The sequence below is a fragment of the Zonotrichia albicollis genome, chromosome 23 (assembly GCF_047830755.1).
Source record: "Zonotrichia albicollis isolate bZonAlb1 chromosome 23, bZonAlb1.hap1, whole genome shotgun sequence".
Classification (NCBI taxonomy): Eukaryota; Metazoa; Chordata; class Aves; order Passeriformes; family Passerellidae; genus Zonotrichia; species Zonotrichia albicollis.
The window spans coordinates 3,830,756-3,848,987 of record NC_133841.1 but is presented as its reverse complement, the minus strand read 5'-3'; the positions used below and the strand labels follow the sequence as shown (position 1 = coordinate 3,848,987).

Genomic DNA, 18,232 nt, shown 5'->3' with positions numbered 1-18,232 from the left:
CTTCACACTGCTCTCACACCAGACACAGTTCCAGAGGTGTGACTATGGACCCACCTCGGGTCAATAAAGCTGGTGGTGCTGGACACAGCACCCCACATGTGCCTCACCAGGGCCGAGCAGAAGGGCACGATCCCCTCCTGGACCCTCTGGCCACACTCTTCTTGATGCACCTCAGGATCCTTTTGGCCCTCGTGGCCCCAAGGGCACACTGCCAGCTCATGGTCACCTTGTCACCCACCAAAACCTCCAGGTCCTTCTCTGCAGAGCTCCCCTCTGTTAGGTCAGCCCCCAGCCTGGTACTTGGGGTTATTCCTCCCCCAGTGCAGGACCCCCCACTTGACCTTGTTGAATTTTTTTAGGTTTCTCTCTGCCAAACTCTCCAGCCTGTCAAGGTCCCACTGAAAGACAGAACAGCCTCCAGTTCTGCATCATCAGCAAATTTGCTGGGGGTACATTCTGTGCCTTCTTAGATAAGTGATCAGGATTTTAAAAAGCCTAAGAGAAATGCAACTGTTCCTCACACAAGTGACCAGGCTTGTGACACACAAGTGACCAGCTGCAGTGCAGCTTTGGCCTCAGCCATATTTGACATTTTCTATCCCATCACCACAACATAAGGGCACCTCCTGGGCCAATCAGGTCTGAGCACCTGATCCAGTGGAAGAGTTTCCAGTTCTACCCACAGGCATTTTACAGATGTAAAGAAAATGCCTCATTTGGGGTTCAAGGAGATTGAAGGGGAGACAGGGTGTAAACAGGCTGCCTGCTGTTCAGTCTGTCTAAGCATCTAAGATGGTTTCAGGTTTCAGGTTTCAGGTACTAGAAACCCCCCTGATTTCCTGTTGCATTTGAAAATGACTATTTCTGAAAGGTTTTACCTGTTGGTTGGACTGCAAGGGGCTGATGGAGACAAGGGGAGCATTTCGGGACTGAGACCTGTCCTGCATGTCCCACCAATGCTCAGGTTCTCCCAGAGTGTCATCTCCTCATTCTCACACTCAGGGTTTCCATCCAGCTCCCAAGAAGGCTGCAGACACAAGAGACTTTGAACATGCTTTTATTGATGGCCACAAGCAGAGCTGGAGTGGCAGTGGGAGAAAGGGAGCAATGGGAAGCTGGGTGTACTTGGGAGCTGCATTTGTAGCTTGCCAGGAGACTCAGTGCCAAAGCCTGTGCCTGCACCACAGGGGCTTCTCTGACTCCACTTCAGCTGCCCCTGGGAGCTTGTGAGCACCAGCAGGTGTTGGATGCATCGTGGAGAAGGGGCAATGAGCATTTTAGTCAGAGGATGGAGAGCCAGGAATATCTTGGATTGCAAAACTTCTCAGCTGCTCACGGATCCAGGGCTCAAAGTACGAGATCCTGGTGAATACCTCAGGGAAGAGGTCGTCTTCATACCCATGAGAAACAATGCCATGAGCTTTCTTATTGCAGACTAATGGGCCACCAGAATCACCCTGTGCCATGAAAGGAGTGAGAGGGGTCAGACATGCCACAGCTCAGCTCTCCCTGCCTTAAGCAGCAAGTTTCCCCTTCCCTCTCTCCACATGAAGCACCTCCTCTTCCAAGCACCTCTCTCCCTCCAGACCCAGCTCTCAGTGTTTGTAGCTGCCTCACTACTCCTCTAAGCCCACCCATGAAACAATTCAGGCCTGGAGGCTCTCTGAGATTCAAAAATTCCAAAAGAACTTTGACTGCTTTAGACATGGGGAAATATCTAACCCATCTGAGCAATGATATCACAAGGAATTTACACACCAAAGCACTGGTTAGGCTGAGTACAACATCCCCAAGTATGTAAAAAAGCAGATGTTGCTCAGAGTTGGAAAATGCACCAGAATTCAGGAAGCTTCAGAGCTTCTGTGAGGACCCTCAGCTCATCACTTTGAAGGTCCTGGTTCATTCTGGTGTCCTTTTGCTATCACCAAACTGACTGTCCAGTCCCAACCTCCTCCCAAGCTTGCAGCCCAAAACAACACTTACCTGGTAAGATGCTTTTTTACGGTTTTCATCACCAACACAGATCATAGACTGACGCTGGTATTTTCTGGAAACCTTCTGACATCTTGTCTCATTTTGCACCTTCAGTTCCACCTCCCTCAAGACATCACTCACATCCCCGTCCGGAGATGTCATGCCCCAGCCAGACACTGTGCATAAAGCTCCTTCTCTCACAAGTTCATTTCTCCTAGGAATGGAGATAAACTGCACATTCTCATTGATCCTGGCCCTTGGCTTCAGCTGTCAGGCAGAGAGAACACGGGGTTAGAGCCAGCAAAGGATGAGGAGCAAGTACAGAATTTGGGGAGGTGAGCCAGGGGAGAGCCCTCATGTAGGAAGGAACTGTTGGGCCATACCTTCAGCAGCACAATGTCATTTTTCAAGTCTTTATGGGAATATTTAGGATGGATGACCCATTGTCCCACACGGATCTTTTGCTGGCTCCGTTCTCGTCTGTTTACATTGTGGGCTCCCAGAGTCACAGTGACCCTCGGTCTCCTGCCAGGAAACACCAAGACATTCCAGCTGCATTGACAGGAACAGCCCCCAGGGCAGGTGGATGGAGGGAGGTGGTGTTGGAGAAACCTCCCCAGAGCAGCTCTCAGCAAGTTGTCCTCTCTCCCCTGGGTTCCTTCCCGAGCCCAGCTGAGGATCCCTCACCCCACACTGACACAGCTGGCAGCTGCCCTGTGCTGAGCACAAAGGGCAGCAGGGCAGGGGACACACTGCAGCCCTTCTCCAGCAGCAGCTCTAAGCCATGGCAGGAACCATGACCCTGGAGACCCCTGGGAGCATTCCTGTCCCCAAGGACACTCAGCCCCAACCAGGCAGACAATTCCTGCACTCACAGAGGAGAGCTCAGCTCCAGAGATGCCTGCTCTGCCTGAAGAGACACAGGGTTCTGTTTCAGCCTGGATCAGGGCTGAGGCACTCTGGGACTGTGTGAGACTGGAAAAAATCACCTGTGCAAGAACAATGGAGTCTTACCCTTTATTATAAACACAGTGAGCTGCTGAGAGCACTGCATCTGGGCGAATCAGGATCCCTCCACAGGTATAAAATTGTATGCCACTTTGAATTTCTAAATAAGCCATGTAGGGTCTGGAGTGAGGCTTAGCTTCTCGTCCACCAATGATCCTTCCTGGAAGAGAAATGGGATATGTTAATATGAATGTTAATATAAATGTTAATATGTTGCTGTTTCCTCTCAAGTTTGGGACTGCATGAAAGGAAAGGCTCATCCTCTAAAGCCAGGTGCCAGTGATCCCAACAACTCTCCTTCCTGGGGCTGTCCAAAGCATTGCTGGGGCACAATGCAGAGAAAGACAAGCAGCACTGTCTGGGGTCTGACCACCCCTGGCTCTGGATGACTCCAATGCCATCAAGGGCACAGCTCTAGTGCCTCTAATGCCTCACTGGCTTCAGGCACAGGCTGAGCTGGGAGATGAGAGGAGAGAGGAAAGCAGGAGAGTAGAGCCAGGAGAGAAGGTGAGGCAGGAGCCTTGCCTGAGATTGACTGCTCAGAGTCCATCTGTGCCCTTGCATGTTCCTGTCTAAGTCCCATCTGTGTGTACTCACCAGCCCCAGCCCAGGGCAGAAGGACAAAAGCATTTGTGAGCAGAAGGAGCAGCAGCATCTCCCACCACTGTCCTGAAGAGCCAAAGCAGTGGCTGTGGCCAGGCAGGGGAGAGGTTCAGAATGGCCAGTACAGAACCTCTATATATGTCATGTGGAGCTGACACAGGAAACCTCAGCCTGCCTGTAGCTGTGTCATTTACTGCTTTTGTTCTCACACCCCCCAAACTGTGAGGGGGTGAGGGGCTCATGACACCTTCTCTGCTCTTTTGTCACGATCTTCTCAAAACGATGGAGAGATCTGGGCTGGTTCACAGCACCCACAGAGCTCACAGGAAGAGGAAAGAGGTGTCTCTTGAGTGCATCTACCATCAAAGACCTTTGGAGAGAGCCCCTGGGATCCTGCATGCAGGGTTCATCCACCAGGATTTCATTTTCTTTTTGTTTTTTGTTTCCCCCGAATTCTCTGATAGTAATGGGATGAGCTGGCCAGGGACAGCCAAAGTTCTTGTTTTTCATCAGAGGGGCTGACTGCCATCAGAGATGTCCTTGGGAAATCAGAAATCACCAATCAGGGTCACTAAGGGACAAGGCCAGTGGGACCCTCTTGACCTCAGCCCTGCTGTTCTGGGGAATCTGACAAGTCCATGGTGATGAGGAAGTCTGAGGTGCAGCTGGGAGTAATTCTGTGCGCCCAGTCCAGACCAGCAGGTGCCCTGGGCAGGGGCAGTGTGGTATTTTCAGGGTCCCCCGTCGTGGGGAGGAAAGGATGAATCTGACTCCATGTTCTTAGAAGGCTCATTTTTTATTTTATATTACTATATTAAATTAAAGAATGCTGTACTTAAACTTTACTAAAGAATAAAGAAAGGATACTTGCAGAAGGCTTAACAAGGTATTAATTAAAGACTCATGACTCTCTTTTCAGAGTCTGACACAGCCTGACTGTTATTGGTCACTAAGTCAAAACAACTCACATGTTGGATAAACAATCTCCAACCACATTCCAAAACAGCAAAACACAGGAGAATCAAATAAGATAATAGTGCTTTCTTTTTCTCTGAGGCTTCTCAGCTTCCCAGGAGAAGAAATCCTGGCAAAGGGATTTTTCCAGAAAATATGACAGTGACATTTCACCCTTTTTGTGTAATTAAACTAAAAAGAGACTCTGTTTGTAGTTCTTCTGCTGGGCCCTTGCAGAAGAGAGAACAAACATGTCTCAAGGGGTTTATCCATTGGCAATCAAAACCTCAATCAATTGCTGATATGGAATGATCAAGGAGATTCTTCACCTGTAGTATCAACTTCTATCATATCACTAAAACTAGGCTTACAATACAGAAAATGCAAAAGACAATGAAAAGAATTGTTCATTGTTTTAACTCCAAACAGCTGAGTTTCAGGAGAAAGTCCATTGACTGGAGATGTTGCTCTTTGACATCCCTGAAAGGTCCTTTTGATCATGAAACAGACCTGCAGAATCCTGAAACAAAGAACAGCTAAAGAAAATCAACAATTATTAAAAATCCATTGACAAAAATCCATTGCTAATTATCAACCACTATTGAGAAAATTTCTGGAATGCCGTGGCCACAGCCCTTAATTGAACCACTTGGGGTGAGGCTGCCTCATGGCTTTGAATACTTTGAGCTGATAGCTCTTTTCACCTTTTTTGTTTTATTTAATTTTTTTTTTTTTAATGTAGAATCATCAGCACCAGCAGGGGGTTTTACGACCCTGCGGGGGCCCCAGTCCTGTTGGATGGACCAGGCAGCCCAGACCTGGCCCACAGAACGGTGGCCCAGGTTTGGTTAGGGGGATCGAAGCCCCCAAACCCAGCAGCGGATGGTTGTGGTCGCCCCAGCCCAGAGAAACGACCCAAACAGCCCAGACCTGGTCTGCAGGGTGGGATCTCTGTTCTCACAGCCCGTCCCCACCATGCTGCCAGTGCCTTGGCAGCAGTGACCGAACACCTCCTCCCCACAGAACCAGTGGTGCACGCCGGCGGCTGGGAAGAAGTTTTCCCGGGGATCTCCATCCCTGATCTGGGGGTCCTCTTTCCTCAGAACAACGCTCTCTTTCCGCTGTTTCTCTCACCCCTGTGGTGCAAACAGCAGTGTTCCTGCTTTCTGCCCCTCAGCACCGCCGCCATCCCGTCTGGGCTTGGGGCCAGAGGCAGCGCCTCATGGAGCCACCTCCTTCACAACCCTGTTGTTCATGGAGGGAGTCAGGCATTCCAAACCCCAGCGAGAAGCCCCCGACCAAACACAAATCGGTCCACAAAAAGCGCTGTGTCCCAGAGCAACACTGAGTTTGAAAGTTTTCAGCAATCAGCTGTCGAGCTGTGCTGCCTCCACTGAGGGACAGGCTGGTCGCAGGGTCCGACGCAGACACTGACATAGAAGACAGAGTCCCTGAAGGCGGTGGGACCGCCGGGGGTGGTGGGGCTGCTTCCCCTGCCAGGCTTGATGCAGAGAGAGCGGCCACTGCACACATGGAGGCGGTGGCCACATCTTCTCCTGCTTGTGGGAGCAGCAGTGCAGGCACAATTTGTCACACGGCTGAAGCATTGCTTAGCAAGACACCAGAATCTGTGAGGGGCGGCAGGGCCGCGGGCAGGGCCTGCAGGCGGCTCCGGAGGCGGTGGAAGCGGCCGGGCAGGCAGAGCAGCAGTCAGCGAGGCCTGAGGGGCTGGCGGGGCAGGCGCTGCCGGAGATGGAGCGGTGGGTGTCAGTCTCAGCCCTGGGAGGGGCAAAGAAGGTGGCAGAATCGATGCAGGGTTGGTCCCCACTATCGCCACCAGCACTGTTGTCATGAATGCAATTCCCGGCTGCGATGCACAGGGACTGGGCATGCTGTGCAGCGAGGGGCTGCCGGCCGCCTCTCTCAGTGAGGGTGGGAGCGGGTCCGCACCCTCCTAGAGTGCGGGGCACGGAGAATTCCACAGCAGATCTGGCCAAGGATCTCCCTCCGTGGCCGCTGGGGCATCCTCAGGCGGGCAGAGAGCAGCGGGGGCACGGCCCCTCTCTGAGACAGGCTGCCATGAGTCACTGCTGCTGTCGATCGCCTTGCCCGGCAGCCTGGGCAAAACAGCGACAGACGCTGCTGCTGCCGGATGCACATGATCCACAGAATCAGAAAAAAACTTCTCAGCCGTGGGCAAAGCCTCACCTACCTGCGAGGTAGAGGAGGAGGCAACCCGCAGTTTCTGTCCTTGGATGGATCCTTCACCTGCTGGCTCTGGTGGGGGGGTATTAACTCCCCACATGAGGCAAGGTACGTCACCAAATGGGCTCTCTGCCTCAGAACTGAGAAAAGTGCTGTAAACGCTGGATGAATTCGGGGCAGCCCACAGCCCCAATCATATTTCTCCCAGAAATAGGGATCCATGGACTGCCACATGCGTATGTCTAAGGAGCATGTCAGAACTATAAAAATACCATGAAACTTTGCCCGTCTGATAAACTGACAGAAATGTCTCTTCACCATATGAAGAGGCAATCAAGGAGTGAGACCTGTCCTGCATGTCCCACCAATGCTCAGGTTCTCCCAGAGTGTCATCTCCTCATTCTCACACTCAGGGTTTCCATCCAGCTCCCAAGAAGGCTGCAGACACAAGTGAGTTTGAACATGCTTTTATTGATGGCCACAAGCAGAGCTGGAGTGGCAGTGGGAGAAAGGGAGCAATGGGAAGCTGGGTGTACTTGGGAGCTGCATTTGTAGCTTGCCAGGAGACTCAGTGCCAAAGCCTGTGCCTGCACCACAGGGGCTTCTCTGACTCCACTTCAGCTGCCCCTGGGAGCTTGTGAGCACCAGCAGGTGTTGGATGCATCGTGGAGAAGGGGCAATGAGCATTTTATTTAGAGGATGGAGAGCCAGGAATATCTTGGATTGCAAAACTTCTCAGCTTCTCATGGATCCAGGGCTCAAAATGTGAGATCCTGGTGAATAACTCAGGGAAGAAGCGAAGTTTTATTCCACGGGAAACAATGCCATGAGCCTTCTTATTGCAGACTAATGGGCCACCAGAATCACCCTGTGCCATGAAAGGAGTGAGAGGGGTCAGACATGCCACAGCTCAGCTCTCCCTGCCTTAAGCAGCAAGTTTCCTCTTCCCTCCCTCCAGGTGAAGAACCTCCTCTTCCCAGCACCTCCCTCCCTCCAGACCCAGCTCTCAGCATTTGTAGCTGCCTCACTACTCCTCTAAGCCCACCCGTGAAACAATTCAGGCCTGGAGGCTCTATGAGATTCAAAAATTCCAAAAGAACTTTGACTGCTTTAGACATGGGGAAATATCTAACCCATCTGAGCAAGGATATCACAAGGAATTTACACACCAAAGCACTGGTTAGGCCAGGTAGAACATCCCCAAGTATGTAAAAAAGCAAATGTTGCTGATATTTAGGAAAATGCACCCCAATTCAGGGAGCACATCAGCTTCAGAGCTTCTGTGAGGACCCTCAGCTCATCATTCTGAAGGTCGAGGTTCATTCTGGTGTCCTTTGGCTTTCACCTGAGAACTAAGCTGAATTTCCAGTCAAAACCTCCTCCCAAGCTTGCATCTCAGAACAACACTTACCCTCTGAGGTGATTTTTTACGGTTTTCATCACCAACACAGATCATAGACTGAGGCTGGTAGTTACGGAAAAACTGCTGACAGATCTTTGCCTTTTGCACCTTCAGTTCCACCTCCATCAAGACATCACTCGGCGGCGGGTACAGAGATGTCCGGCCCCAGCCAGACACCGTGCATAAATCTCCTGCTCTCACATGTTCATTTTCCTTGGCAAAGGAGATATTTTGCACATACTCATTGATCTTGGCTTTTTTCTTCAGCTGCCAGGCAGAGAGAACATGGGGTTAGAGCAAGCAAAGGATGAGGAGCAAGTTGAGAGTTTGGGGAGGCAAGCAGGGGGAGAGCCCTCAGGCAGGAAGGATCTGTTGGGCCATACCTTCAGCAGCACAATGTCATTTTTCCCGTCTTTGCCAGAATATTCAGGATGGATGAACCTTTTTACAACAGAGATCTTCTGCTGGCTCGGTTCTTTCCTACTTATGTTGTGGGCTCCAAGAATCACAGTGACTTTCACTATCCTGCCACGAAACACCAAGCCATTCCAGCTGCATTGACAGGAACAGCCCCCAGGGCAGGTGGCTGGAGGGAGGTGGTGTTGGAGAAACCTCCCCAGAGCAGCTCTCAGCAAGTTGTCCTCTCTCCCCTGGGTTCCTTCCCGAGCCCATCTGAGGATCCCTCACCCCACACTGACACAGCTGGCAGCTGCCCTGTGCTGAGCACAAAGGGCAGCAGGGCAGGGGACACACTGCAGCCCTTCTCCAGCAGCAGCTCTGAGCCATGGCAGGAACCATGACCCTGGAGACCCCTGGGAGCATTCCTGTCCCCAAGGACACTCAGCCCCAACCAGGCAGACAATTCCTGCACTCACAGAGGAGAGCTCAGCTCCAGAGATGCCTGCTCTGCCTGAAGAGACACAGGGTTCTGTTTCAGCCTGGATCAGGGCTGAGGCACTCTGGGACTGTGTGAGACTGGAAAAAATCACATGTGCAAGAACAATGGAGTCTTACCCTTTATTATATACACAGTGAGCTGCTGAGAGCACTGCATCTGGGCGAATCAGGAACCCTCCACACCTACTAGTCTTTGTCGCATTTTTAATTTTTAAAAAAGCCATGTAGGGTCTGGAGTGGGCCACAGCTTCCCTTCCACCAGTGATCCTTCCTGAAGGAGAGATGAGAAATGTTAATATGAATGTTAAATATAAATATAAATATAAATATAAATATAAATATACATAAATATGCTGCTGTTTCCTGTCAAGTTTGGGGCTGCATGAAAGGAAAGGCTCATCCTCTAAAGTCAGGTGCCAGTGATCCCAACAACTCTCCTTCCTGGGGCTGTCCAAAGCATTGCTGGGGCACAATGCAGAGAAAGACAAGCAGCACTGTCTGGGGTCTGACCACCCCTGCCTCTGGATGACTCCAATGCCATCAAGGGCACAGCTCTAGTGCCTCTAATGCCTCACTGGCTTCAGGCACAGGCTGAGCTGGGAGATGAGAGGAAAGAGGAAAGCAGGAGAGTAGAGCCAGTAGAGAAGGCGAGGCAGGAGCCTTGCCTGAGATTGACTGCTCAGAGTCCATCTGTGCCCTTGCATGTTCCTGTCTAAGTCCCATCTGTGTGTACTCACCAGCCCCAGCCCAGGGCAGAAGGACAAAAGCATTTGTGAGCAGAAGGAGCAGCAGCATCTCCCACCACTGTCCTGAAGAGCCAAAGCAGTGGCTGTGGCCAGGCAGGGCAGAGGAACAGAATGACAACATCTATATATGTCATGCTGAGCTGACACTGGAAACCTGTGGCCGTGTCATTTACTGCTTTTGTTCTCACAACCCCCAAACTGTGGCTTGGTGAGGGGCTCATGAAACATTCTCTGCGGTTCTGTCACAATCTTCTCAAAGAATGGAGAGAAATGGGCTGGTTGAGAGCAGCCACAGTGCCCAGGGAGAGGAAAGGGGTGTCTGTTGAGTGCATCTCCCATCAGATACCTTTGGAGAGAGCCCCTGGGACTCTTAATGTGGGCTGATTCTGTCTGGATTTTGTTTTCTTTTTGTTTTTGTTTCTGCCCATCCTCTGATAACTATGGGGAGAGCTGGTCAGGGTCAGGCAAAGTTCCTATTTCTTATCAGAGGGGCTAACTGCCATCAGAGATGTCCTTGTGCAATCAGAAACCACCAGTCAGGGTCACCAAGGGACAAGGCCAGTTGTGGCCTCTTGACCTCAGCCCTGATGTTCTAGGGGATCTGACAAGTCCATGGTGATGAGGAAGTCTGAGGTGCAGCTGGGGAGTCGTTCTGTGAGCCCAGTCCAGACCAGCAGGTGCCCTGGTGTGCGGGTTAAGGGCAAATTTGGAAGAAAACCTCCACAGGGGACCCCTCCAGAAACCAAACCCACACAGTCCCTTCCCAAAACCAAGTCGGGAAGGATTCCTTGGAGAGAAGTGGAAAGAACCTGTTTATTTAACAGGCACAGCACCCCCCAGGACACAAAATGAACCATACTGGATGACACCACTCTTTCACCGCTCTGGAAAAGATGACAAATTCAGAAAGGCTCTCTTGGGGGTGGTTACTCTGTTATCAATCCCTGGCGTGCTAGGGCAGCTGCTGCAGACACAAGGTGCAAACTCTCAGTGTTTCCCAGGTCCAACTCCAGAGCAGGTTCGAGTAGGTCCAAAAAAAGGGAAAGGAAAACAGTCCAGGGAAAAATCAGAATGCTTAGCTAAACTAATGAGGAGAAGCAAAAGCAAGAGCAAGAGCAAAGCTAAAGCCAAGGAAAAACAAAAGCAGCCCTATCTAGTGCCCTATCTTTGTGTCCTTCCAGCTGTGGGGAAGCGGCTGATAACAAATCCAAAACAAAACTTTCACTCTTTCAAGCCAACCTAGAAGGCACAGAACATAATATCGAGCATAAAGAGAACAATGACTGGGGATACAAGCATCATTACGACAACCTAGAAAAAATTTTCTAAAAACGCTGGAGAGATCTGGGCTGCTTCAGAGCACCAACATTGCACAGAGAGAGGAAAGGGGTGTGTGTTGAGTGCATGTCCCATCAGAGACGTTTGGAGAGAGCCCCTGGGACCCTGCGTGGCTCGGCTGCTTCAATCTTGATATTTTTTGATTGTTTTTTGTTTCCCCCTGTCCTCTGATAGCAATGGGCAGAGCTGGCCAGGGACAGGCAAAGTTCCTGTTTTTTATCAGAGGGGCTAACTGCCATCAGAGATGTCCTTGAGAAATAAGAAACCGCCAGTCAGGGTCACTAAGGGACAAGGCCAGTAGGAGCCTCATGACCTCAGCCCTGATGTTCTAGGGAATCTGACAAGTCCATGGTGGTGAGGAAGTCTGAGGTACAGCTGGGGAGTCATTCTGTGAGCCCAGTCCAGACCAGCAGGTGCCCTGGGCAGGTGCAGGGCTGGTTGAGACACAGCTGGAGCTCAGCTGAGGACCAGGCTCAGGGTGTCCCCATGAGAAGGGAGCAGCCCTGCCTGGGCCCTCTCTGAGTCCTCCCTGGCAGCTCTGGGTCAGTGTTACAGCCTGGAAGGGACTCAGCCCCTGTTTCCATGACCCTCCTTTGGCCATGAGCCCAGCCACTGAAACCTCCAGGATCTGTGACTGTCCCGCTCTAGGCTATGTTTACATGTGTCCCCAGACCCCTCCTAGCAAGCCAGACAGTGCCATCCCAGGATTCCATCCCCTCTTGCGTTAAAGCCACTGTTTTTCTCTTTTGCGCACTCTCCCACTGCCCCTCTTTGGGCCGCGTGGATTCCGCGCTCCACCCGCGCTCTGCCGGCACCCGCGTGGGGCAGCTCTTGGCAGCCAGCACGGCTCTGCACCGCGAGAAAGAGGAACACCCACATGGTGATAAGTCCCTGATCTTGGCCTTATCACCGAGCGATGCAGGATAGTCCGGATAACTCAGTCCCTCTGGCAGACAGAGTGCCCCAATACCCAGTCAGCTCGCAGCCGCCGCAGGCTGCCCTTAGCAAGCTTAGTGATTCTCAGCTCTTTGGTGATTCTCAGCTCTCTTAGGATTGCAGCTCTTTGCTTGCTTGCTAGGGCACCTTTGGCTGAGGCAGAAGCAGACGTGGGAGAGGAGAAGGAGAGGTCCTGGCAGTTCCACAGCGATGATTTACTGGCGAGTCTGCGAAGGGTTCCAGCGACTGCTCTTCTTCTGTTGAATGGGCTAAAACAGCCCCTTTTTATAGGGTATAGGGGGATCCAAACTTGTCCAATAGAAAGGGTCAGGAGAAAGTGACCTATGAGTTTACAGAGATAAGCTATGGGGCCAGTGGTAGTAGAAGACAGGAGCTTATTTTGCTGTCATCTCATGACTCAGCAGTTCCTACAGTTAAGTCTCCATCCTCTATGGTGCCCTCCTAAGCTGCATGGGGTCTGCTACAGTGTGGCATCAGCTGCCCTGGGAGAAATTGCGGCCGTGGGTGCAGCTGTGGCTCCTTCCAAGGGAGAGATCACAGACACGGCTGCTGCCACGGCCGCTGCCCACGAGTGTTGTGTCCCCTGTCTCGCTTCGGCGCTGCTCCTGCCGCGGGAAAGAACAGCTCCTGTGCCACGCTGCCAATACCGCACGGCGCCAGCCTGACACTGCTTCTGCATGGGAAAGAACTAAAGCAGCTCGAAGAAGCAAGCAACGAGTCCTTCCTTTTTTCCTTTGCCCTGATCCTTTGGTGTTGGGTCGACAATTATTGGATGCCTCTGGTGGTTTAGAACCCCAGCCAGTGGCTGAACTGTGATCCGGACTGCTGGCAGCGTGCAGCCACTCAAGGACCACACATGGTCCTGGCACATCTGCCGATCAACAACCACAATCAAGGACACAACATCAGTCACCTCCTCATTCTCACACTGAGGGTTTGAATCCATCTGCCAAGAAGGCTGCAGACACAAGTGAGTTTGAACATACTTTTATTGATGGCCACAAGCAGAGCTGGAGCAGCAGTGAAAGGAAGGGAGCAATGGGAAGCTGGGTGCACTTTGGACCTGCTTTTACAGCTTGTCACGGAGACTGTCGTTAGTGCCAAAGCCTGTGCCTGCACCACAGGGGCTTCTCTGACTCCACTTCATCTGCCCCTGGGAGCTTGTGAGCACCAGCAGGTGTTGGATGCATCGTGGAGAAGGGGCAATGAGCATTTTATTCAGACAACGGAAAGCAAGGAATATCTTGGAGAGAAAACCTCTTCAGCTGCTGATGGATCCAGGGCTCAAAGTATGAGATCCTGGTGAATGCCTCAGGGAAGATGTTGTGTACAGGTGCATGAGAAACAATGCCATGAGCCTTCTTATTGCAGACTAATGGGCCACCAGAATCACCCTGTGCCATGAAAGGAGTGAGAGGGGTCAGACATGCCACAGCTCAGCTCTCCCTGCCTTAAGCAGCAAGTTTCCTCTTCCCTCCCTTCACGTGAAGAACCTCCTCTTCCCAGCACCTCCCTCCCTCCAGACACAGCTCTCAGCATTTGTAGCTGCCTCACTACTGCTCTAAGCCCACCCATGAAACAATTCACGCCTGGAGGCTCTATGAGATTCAAAAACTCAAAAGAAGAACAGTGACCTACTTTAGACATGGGGAAACCCATCTGAGCAATGATATCACAAGGAATTTACACACCAAAGCACTGGTTAGGCTGGGGAGAACATCCCCAAGTATGTAAAAAAGCAAATGTTGCTGATATTTAGGAAAATGCACCCCAATTCAGGGAGCACATCAGCTTCAGATTTTCTGTGAGGGCCCTCAGCTCATCATTCTGAAGGTCGTGGTTCATTCTGCTGTCCTTTTGCTTTCACCTCGGAACTAATCTGAATTTCCAATCCCAACCTCTTCCCAAGCTTGCAGCCCAAAACAACACTTACCTTGTAAGATGCTTTTTTATTGTTTTCATCACCAACACAGATCATAGAGTGAGGCTGATAGTAAAGGAAAACCTGCTGACAGATCTCCTCCTTTTGCACCTTCAGTTCCACCTCTCTCAAGACATCACTCGGCGGCGGGAACAGAGATGTCCGGCCCCAGCCAGACACCGTGCATAAATCTCCTGCTCTCACATGTTCATTTGCCTTGGCAATGGAGATACATTGCACATACTCATTGATCTTGGCTTTTTTCTTCAGCTGTCAGGCAGAGAGAACATGGAGGTTAGAGACAGCAAAGCATGAGGAGCAAGTTGAGAGTTTGGGGAGGTGAGGAGGGGGAGATCCCTCAGGCAGGAAGGATCTGTTGGGCCATACCTTCAGCAGCATGATGTCATTTTTGTAGCCTTTACGGGAATATTGAGGATGAATGACCCATTTTTCAACAGGGATCTCCTGCTGGCTTGGTTCTTGGCTACTTATGTGGTGGGCTCCCAGAATCACAGTGACGCTCACTATCGTCCTGCCAGGAAACACCAAGACATTCCAGCTGCATTGACAGGAACAGCCCCCAGGGCAGGTGGCTGGAGGGAGGTGGTGTTGGAGAAACCTCCCCAGAGCAGCTCTCAGCAAGTTGTCCTCTCTCCCCTGGGTTCCTTCCCGAGCCCATCTGAGGATCCCTCACCCCACACTGACACAGCTGGCAGCTGCCCTGTGCTGAACACAAAGGGCAGCAGGGCAGGGGACACACTGGAGCCCTTCTCCAGCAGCAGCTCTAAGCCATGGCAGGAACCATGACCCTGGAGACCCCTGGGAGCATTCCTGTCCCCAAGGACACTCAGCCCCAACCAGGCAGACAATTCCTGCACTCACAGAGGGGAGCTCAGCTCCAGAGATGCCTGCTCTGCCTGAAGAGACACAGGGTTCTGTTTCAGCCTGGATCAGGGCTGAGGCACTCTGGGATTGTGTAAGACTGGAAAAAATCACCTGTGCAAGAACAATGGAGTCTTACCCTTTTTTATCCACACAGTGAGCTGCTGAGAGCACTGCATCTGGGCGAATCAGGAACCCTCCACAGATAAAAACATCTAAGCCACTTTGAATTTCCAAAAAAGCCATGTAGGGTCTGGAGTGGGGCTTAGCTTCTCGTCCACCAATGATCCGTCCTGGAAGAGAGAGAGGAAATGTTAATATGAATGTTAAATATAAATGTTAATATAAATGTTTATATGCTGCTGTTTCCTGTCAAGTTTGGTGCTGCATGAAAGGAAAGGCTCATCCTCTAATGCCAAGTGCCAGTGATCCCAACAACTCTCCTTCCTGGGGCTGTCCAAAGCATTGCTGCTGCACAGTGGAGAGAAAGACAAGCAGCACTGTCTGGGGTCTGACCACCCCTGGCTCTGGATGACTCCAATGCCATCAAGGGCACAGCTCTAGTGCCTCTAATGCCTCACTGGCTTCAGGCACAGGCTGAGCTGGGAGATGAGAGGAGAGAGGAAAGCAGGAGAGTAGAGCCAGGAGAGAAGGTGAGGCAGGAGCCTTGCCTGAGATTGACTGCTCAGAGTCCATCTGTGCCCTTGCACGTTCCTGTCTAAGTCCCATCTGTGTGTACTCACCAGCCCCAGCCCAGGGCAGAAGGACAAAAGCATTTGTGAGCAGAAGGAGCAGCAGCATCTCCCACCACTGTCCTGAAGAGCCAAAGCAGTGGCTGTGGCCAGGCAGGGCAGAGGAACAGAATGACGACATCTATATATGTCATGCTGAGCTGACACTGGAAACCTGTAGCCGTGTCATTTACTGCTTTTGTTCCCACAACCCCCAAACTGTGGTTGGTGAGGGTCTCATGAAACATTCTCTGCGGTTTTGTCGCAATCTTCTCAAAAAATGGAGAGATCTGGGATGATTGAGAGCACCCACAGTGCCCAGGGAGAGGAAAGGGCTGACTGTTGAGTATGTCTCCCATCAGAGACCTTTGGAGAGGGCCTCTGGGACTCTGCATGTGGGCTGATTCTGTCTGAATTTTGTTTTTTTTTGGTTTTCTTTTTGTTTCCCCCCATCCTCTGAAAGCAATGGGGAGCACTGGCCAAGGTCAGGCAAAGTTCCTGTTTCTTTTATCAGAGGGGCTAACTGCCATCAGAGATGTCCTTGGGAAATCAGAAACTGCCAGTCAGGTTCACTAAGGGACAAGGCCAGTTGGGGCCTCTTGACCTCAGCCCTGGTGTTCTAGGGGATCTGACAAGTCCATGGTGTTGAGGAAGTCTGAGGTGCAGCTGGGGAGTCATTCTGTGAGCCCAGTCCAGACCAGCAGGTGCCCTGGTGTCCTGGTTGAAGGCAAATTTGGAAGAAAACCTCCACAGGGGACCCCTCCAGAAACCAAACCCCCACAGTCCCTTCCCAAAACCAAGTCGGGAAGGATTCCTTGGAGAGAAGTGGAAAGAACCTGTTTATTTAACAGGCACAGCACCCCCCAGGACACAAAATGAACCATACTGGATGACACCACTCTTTCACCGCTCTGGAAAAGATGACAAATTCAGAAAGGCTCTCTTGGGGGTGGTTACTCTGTTATCAATCCCTGGGGTGCTGGGGCAGCTGCTGCAGACACAAGGTGCAAACTCTCAGTGTTTCCCAGGCCCCACTCCAGAGCAGCTTCGAGTAGGTCCAAAAATGGGAAAGGAAAACAGTCCAGGGAAAAATCGGAATGCTTAGCTTAACTAACTAATGAGCAGAAGAAAAGAAGGAGCAAAGCAAAACTCAAAGCAAAAAGCCAGGCAAAAAGCAAAAGCAGCACCATGTACTGCCCTGTCTCTGTGTCTTTCCAGCTGTGGGGAAGCGGCTGATAACAAATCCAAAACAAAACTTTCACTCTTTCAAGCCAATCTTGAAGGCACAGAACATAATATCGAGCATAAAGAGAACAGTGACTGGGGATACAAGCATCATTACGTCACCCAAGAAAAAATTTTCTAAAAACGCTGGAGAGATCTGGGCTGGTTTAGAGCACCAACATTGCACAGAGAGAGAAAAGGGGTGTGTGTTGAGTGCATATCCCATCAGAGACGTTTGGAGAGAGCCCCTGGGACCCTGCGTGGGTCGGCTGCTTCTATTTTGATGTTTTTTGATGGTTTTTTGTTTCCCCCTGTCCTCTGATAGCAATGAGGTGAGCTGGCCAGGGACAGGCAAAGTTCCTGTTTTTTATCAAAGGGGCTAACTGCCATCAGAGGTGTCCTTGGGAAATAAGAAACCGCCAGTCAGGGTCACCAAGGGACAAGGCAGTAGGAGCCTCATGACCTCAGCCCTGATGTTCTAGGGAATCTGACAAGTCCATGGTGATGCGAAAGTCTGAGGTGCAGCTGGGGAGTCATTCTGTGAGCCCAGTCCAGACCAGCAGGTGCTCTGGGCAGGTGCAGGGCTGGCTGAGACACAGCTGGAGCTCAGCTGGAGCTCAGGCGAGGACCAGGCTCAGGGTGTCCCCATGAGAAGGGAGCAGCCGTGCCTGGGCCCTCTCTGAGTCCTCCCTGGCAGCTCTGGTTCAGTGTTACAGCCTGGAAGGGACTCAGCCCCTGTTTCCATGACCCTCCTTTGGCCATGAGCCCAGCCAATGAAACCTCCAGGATCTGTGACTGTCCCGCTCTAGGCTATGTTTACATGTGTCCCCCCAGACCCCTCCTAGCAAGCCAGACAGTCCCATCCCAGGATTCCATCCCCTCTTGCGTTAAAGCCACTGTTTTTCTCTTTTGCGCACGCTCCCACTGCCCCTCTTTGGGCCGCGTGGATTCCGCGCTCCACCCGCGCTCTGCCGACACCCGCGTGGGGCAGCTCTTGGCAGCCAGCACTGCTCTGCACAGCGAGAAAGAAGAACACCCACATGGGGATAAGTCCCTGATCTTGGCCTTATCACCGAGCGATGCAGGATAGTCCGGATAACCCAGTCCCTCTGGCAGACAGAGTGCCCCAATACCCAGTCAGCTCGCAGCCGCCGCAGGCTGCCCTTAGCAAGCTCAGTGATTCTCAGCTCTTTGGTGATTCTCAGCTCTCTTAGGATTTCAGCTCTTTGGTTGCTTGCTAGGGCGCCTTTGTCTGAGGCAGAAGCAGATGCGAGAGAGGAGAAGGAGAGGTCCTGGCGGTTCCACAGCAATGGTTTATTGTGGAGTCTGCAAAGGGTTCCAGTGACAGCTCTTCTTCTGTAAAATGGGCTAAAACAGCCCCTTTTTATAG

General features: G+C 51.6%; 2 protein-coding genes across 2 annotated transcripts; both read right to left on the bottom strand.

Moving 5' to 3' along the window:
• Nucleotides 1-1,047: 1,047 nt before the first annotated feature.
• On the bottom strand, nucleotides 1,048-15,726 carry LOC102072267 (uncharacterized). The gene is made up of 11 exons (XM_074557356.1): nucleotides 15,631-15,726; nucleotides 15,027-15,180; nucleotides 14,393-14,537; nucleotides 14,018-14,275; nucleotides 13,309-13,478; nucleotides 11,882-11,976; nucleotides 3,580-3,681; nucleotides 2,989-3,142; nucleotides 2,358-2,499; nucleotides 1,984-2,241; nucleotides 1,048-1,457 (listed from the first exon to the last, which is right to left on the bottom strand). Exons 1-11 carry the CDS (start codon nucleotides 15,686-15,688, stop codon nucleotides 1,278-1,280), a joined length of 1,716 nt encoding a protein of 571 aa, XP_074413457.1. The 5' UTR covers nucleotides 15,689-15,726; the 3' UTR covers nucleotides 1,048-1,277.
• LOC141731550 (cathepsin G-like) lies at nucleotides 7,207-9,877 on the bottom strand. The gene is made up of 5 exons (XM_074557851.1): nucleotides 9,781-9,877; nucleotides 9,161-9,314; nucleotides 8,530-8,671; nucleotides 8,156-8,413; nucleotides 7,207-7,612 (listed from the first exon to the last, which is right to left on the bottom strand). Exons 1-5 carry the CDS (start codon nucleotides 9,836-9,838, stop codon nucleotides 7,433-7,435), a joined length of 792 nt encoding a protein of 263 aa, XP_074413952.1. The 5' UTR covers nucleotides 9,839-9,877; the 3' UTR covers nucleotides 7,207-7,432.
• Nucleotides 15,727-18,232: the final 2,506 nt, after the last annotated feature.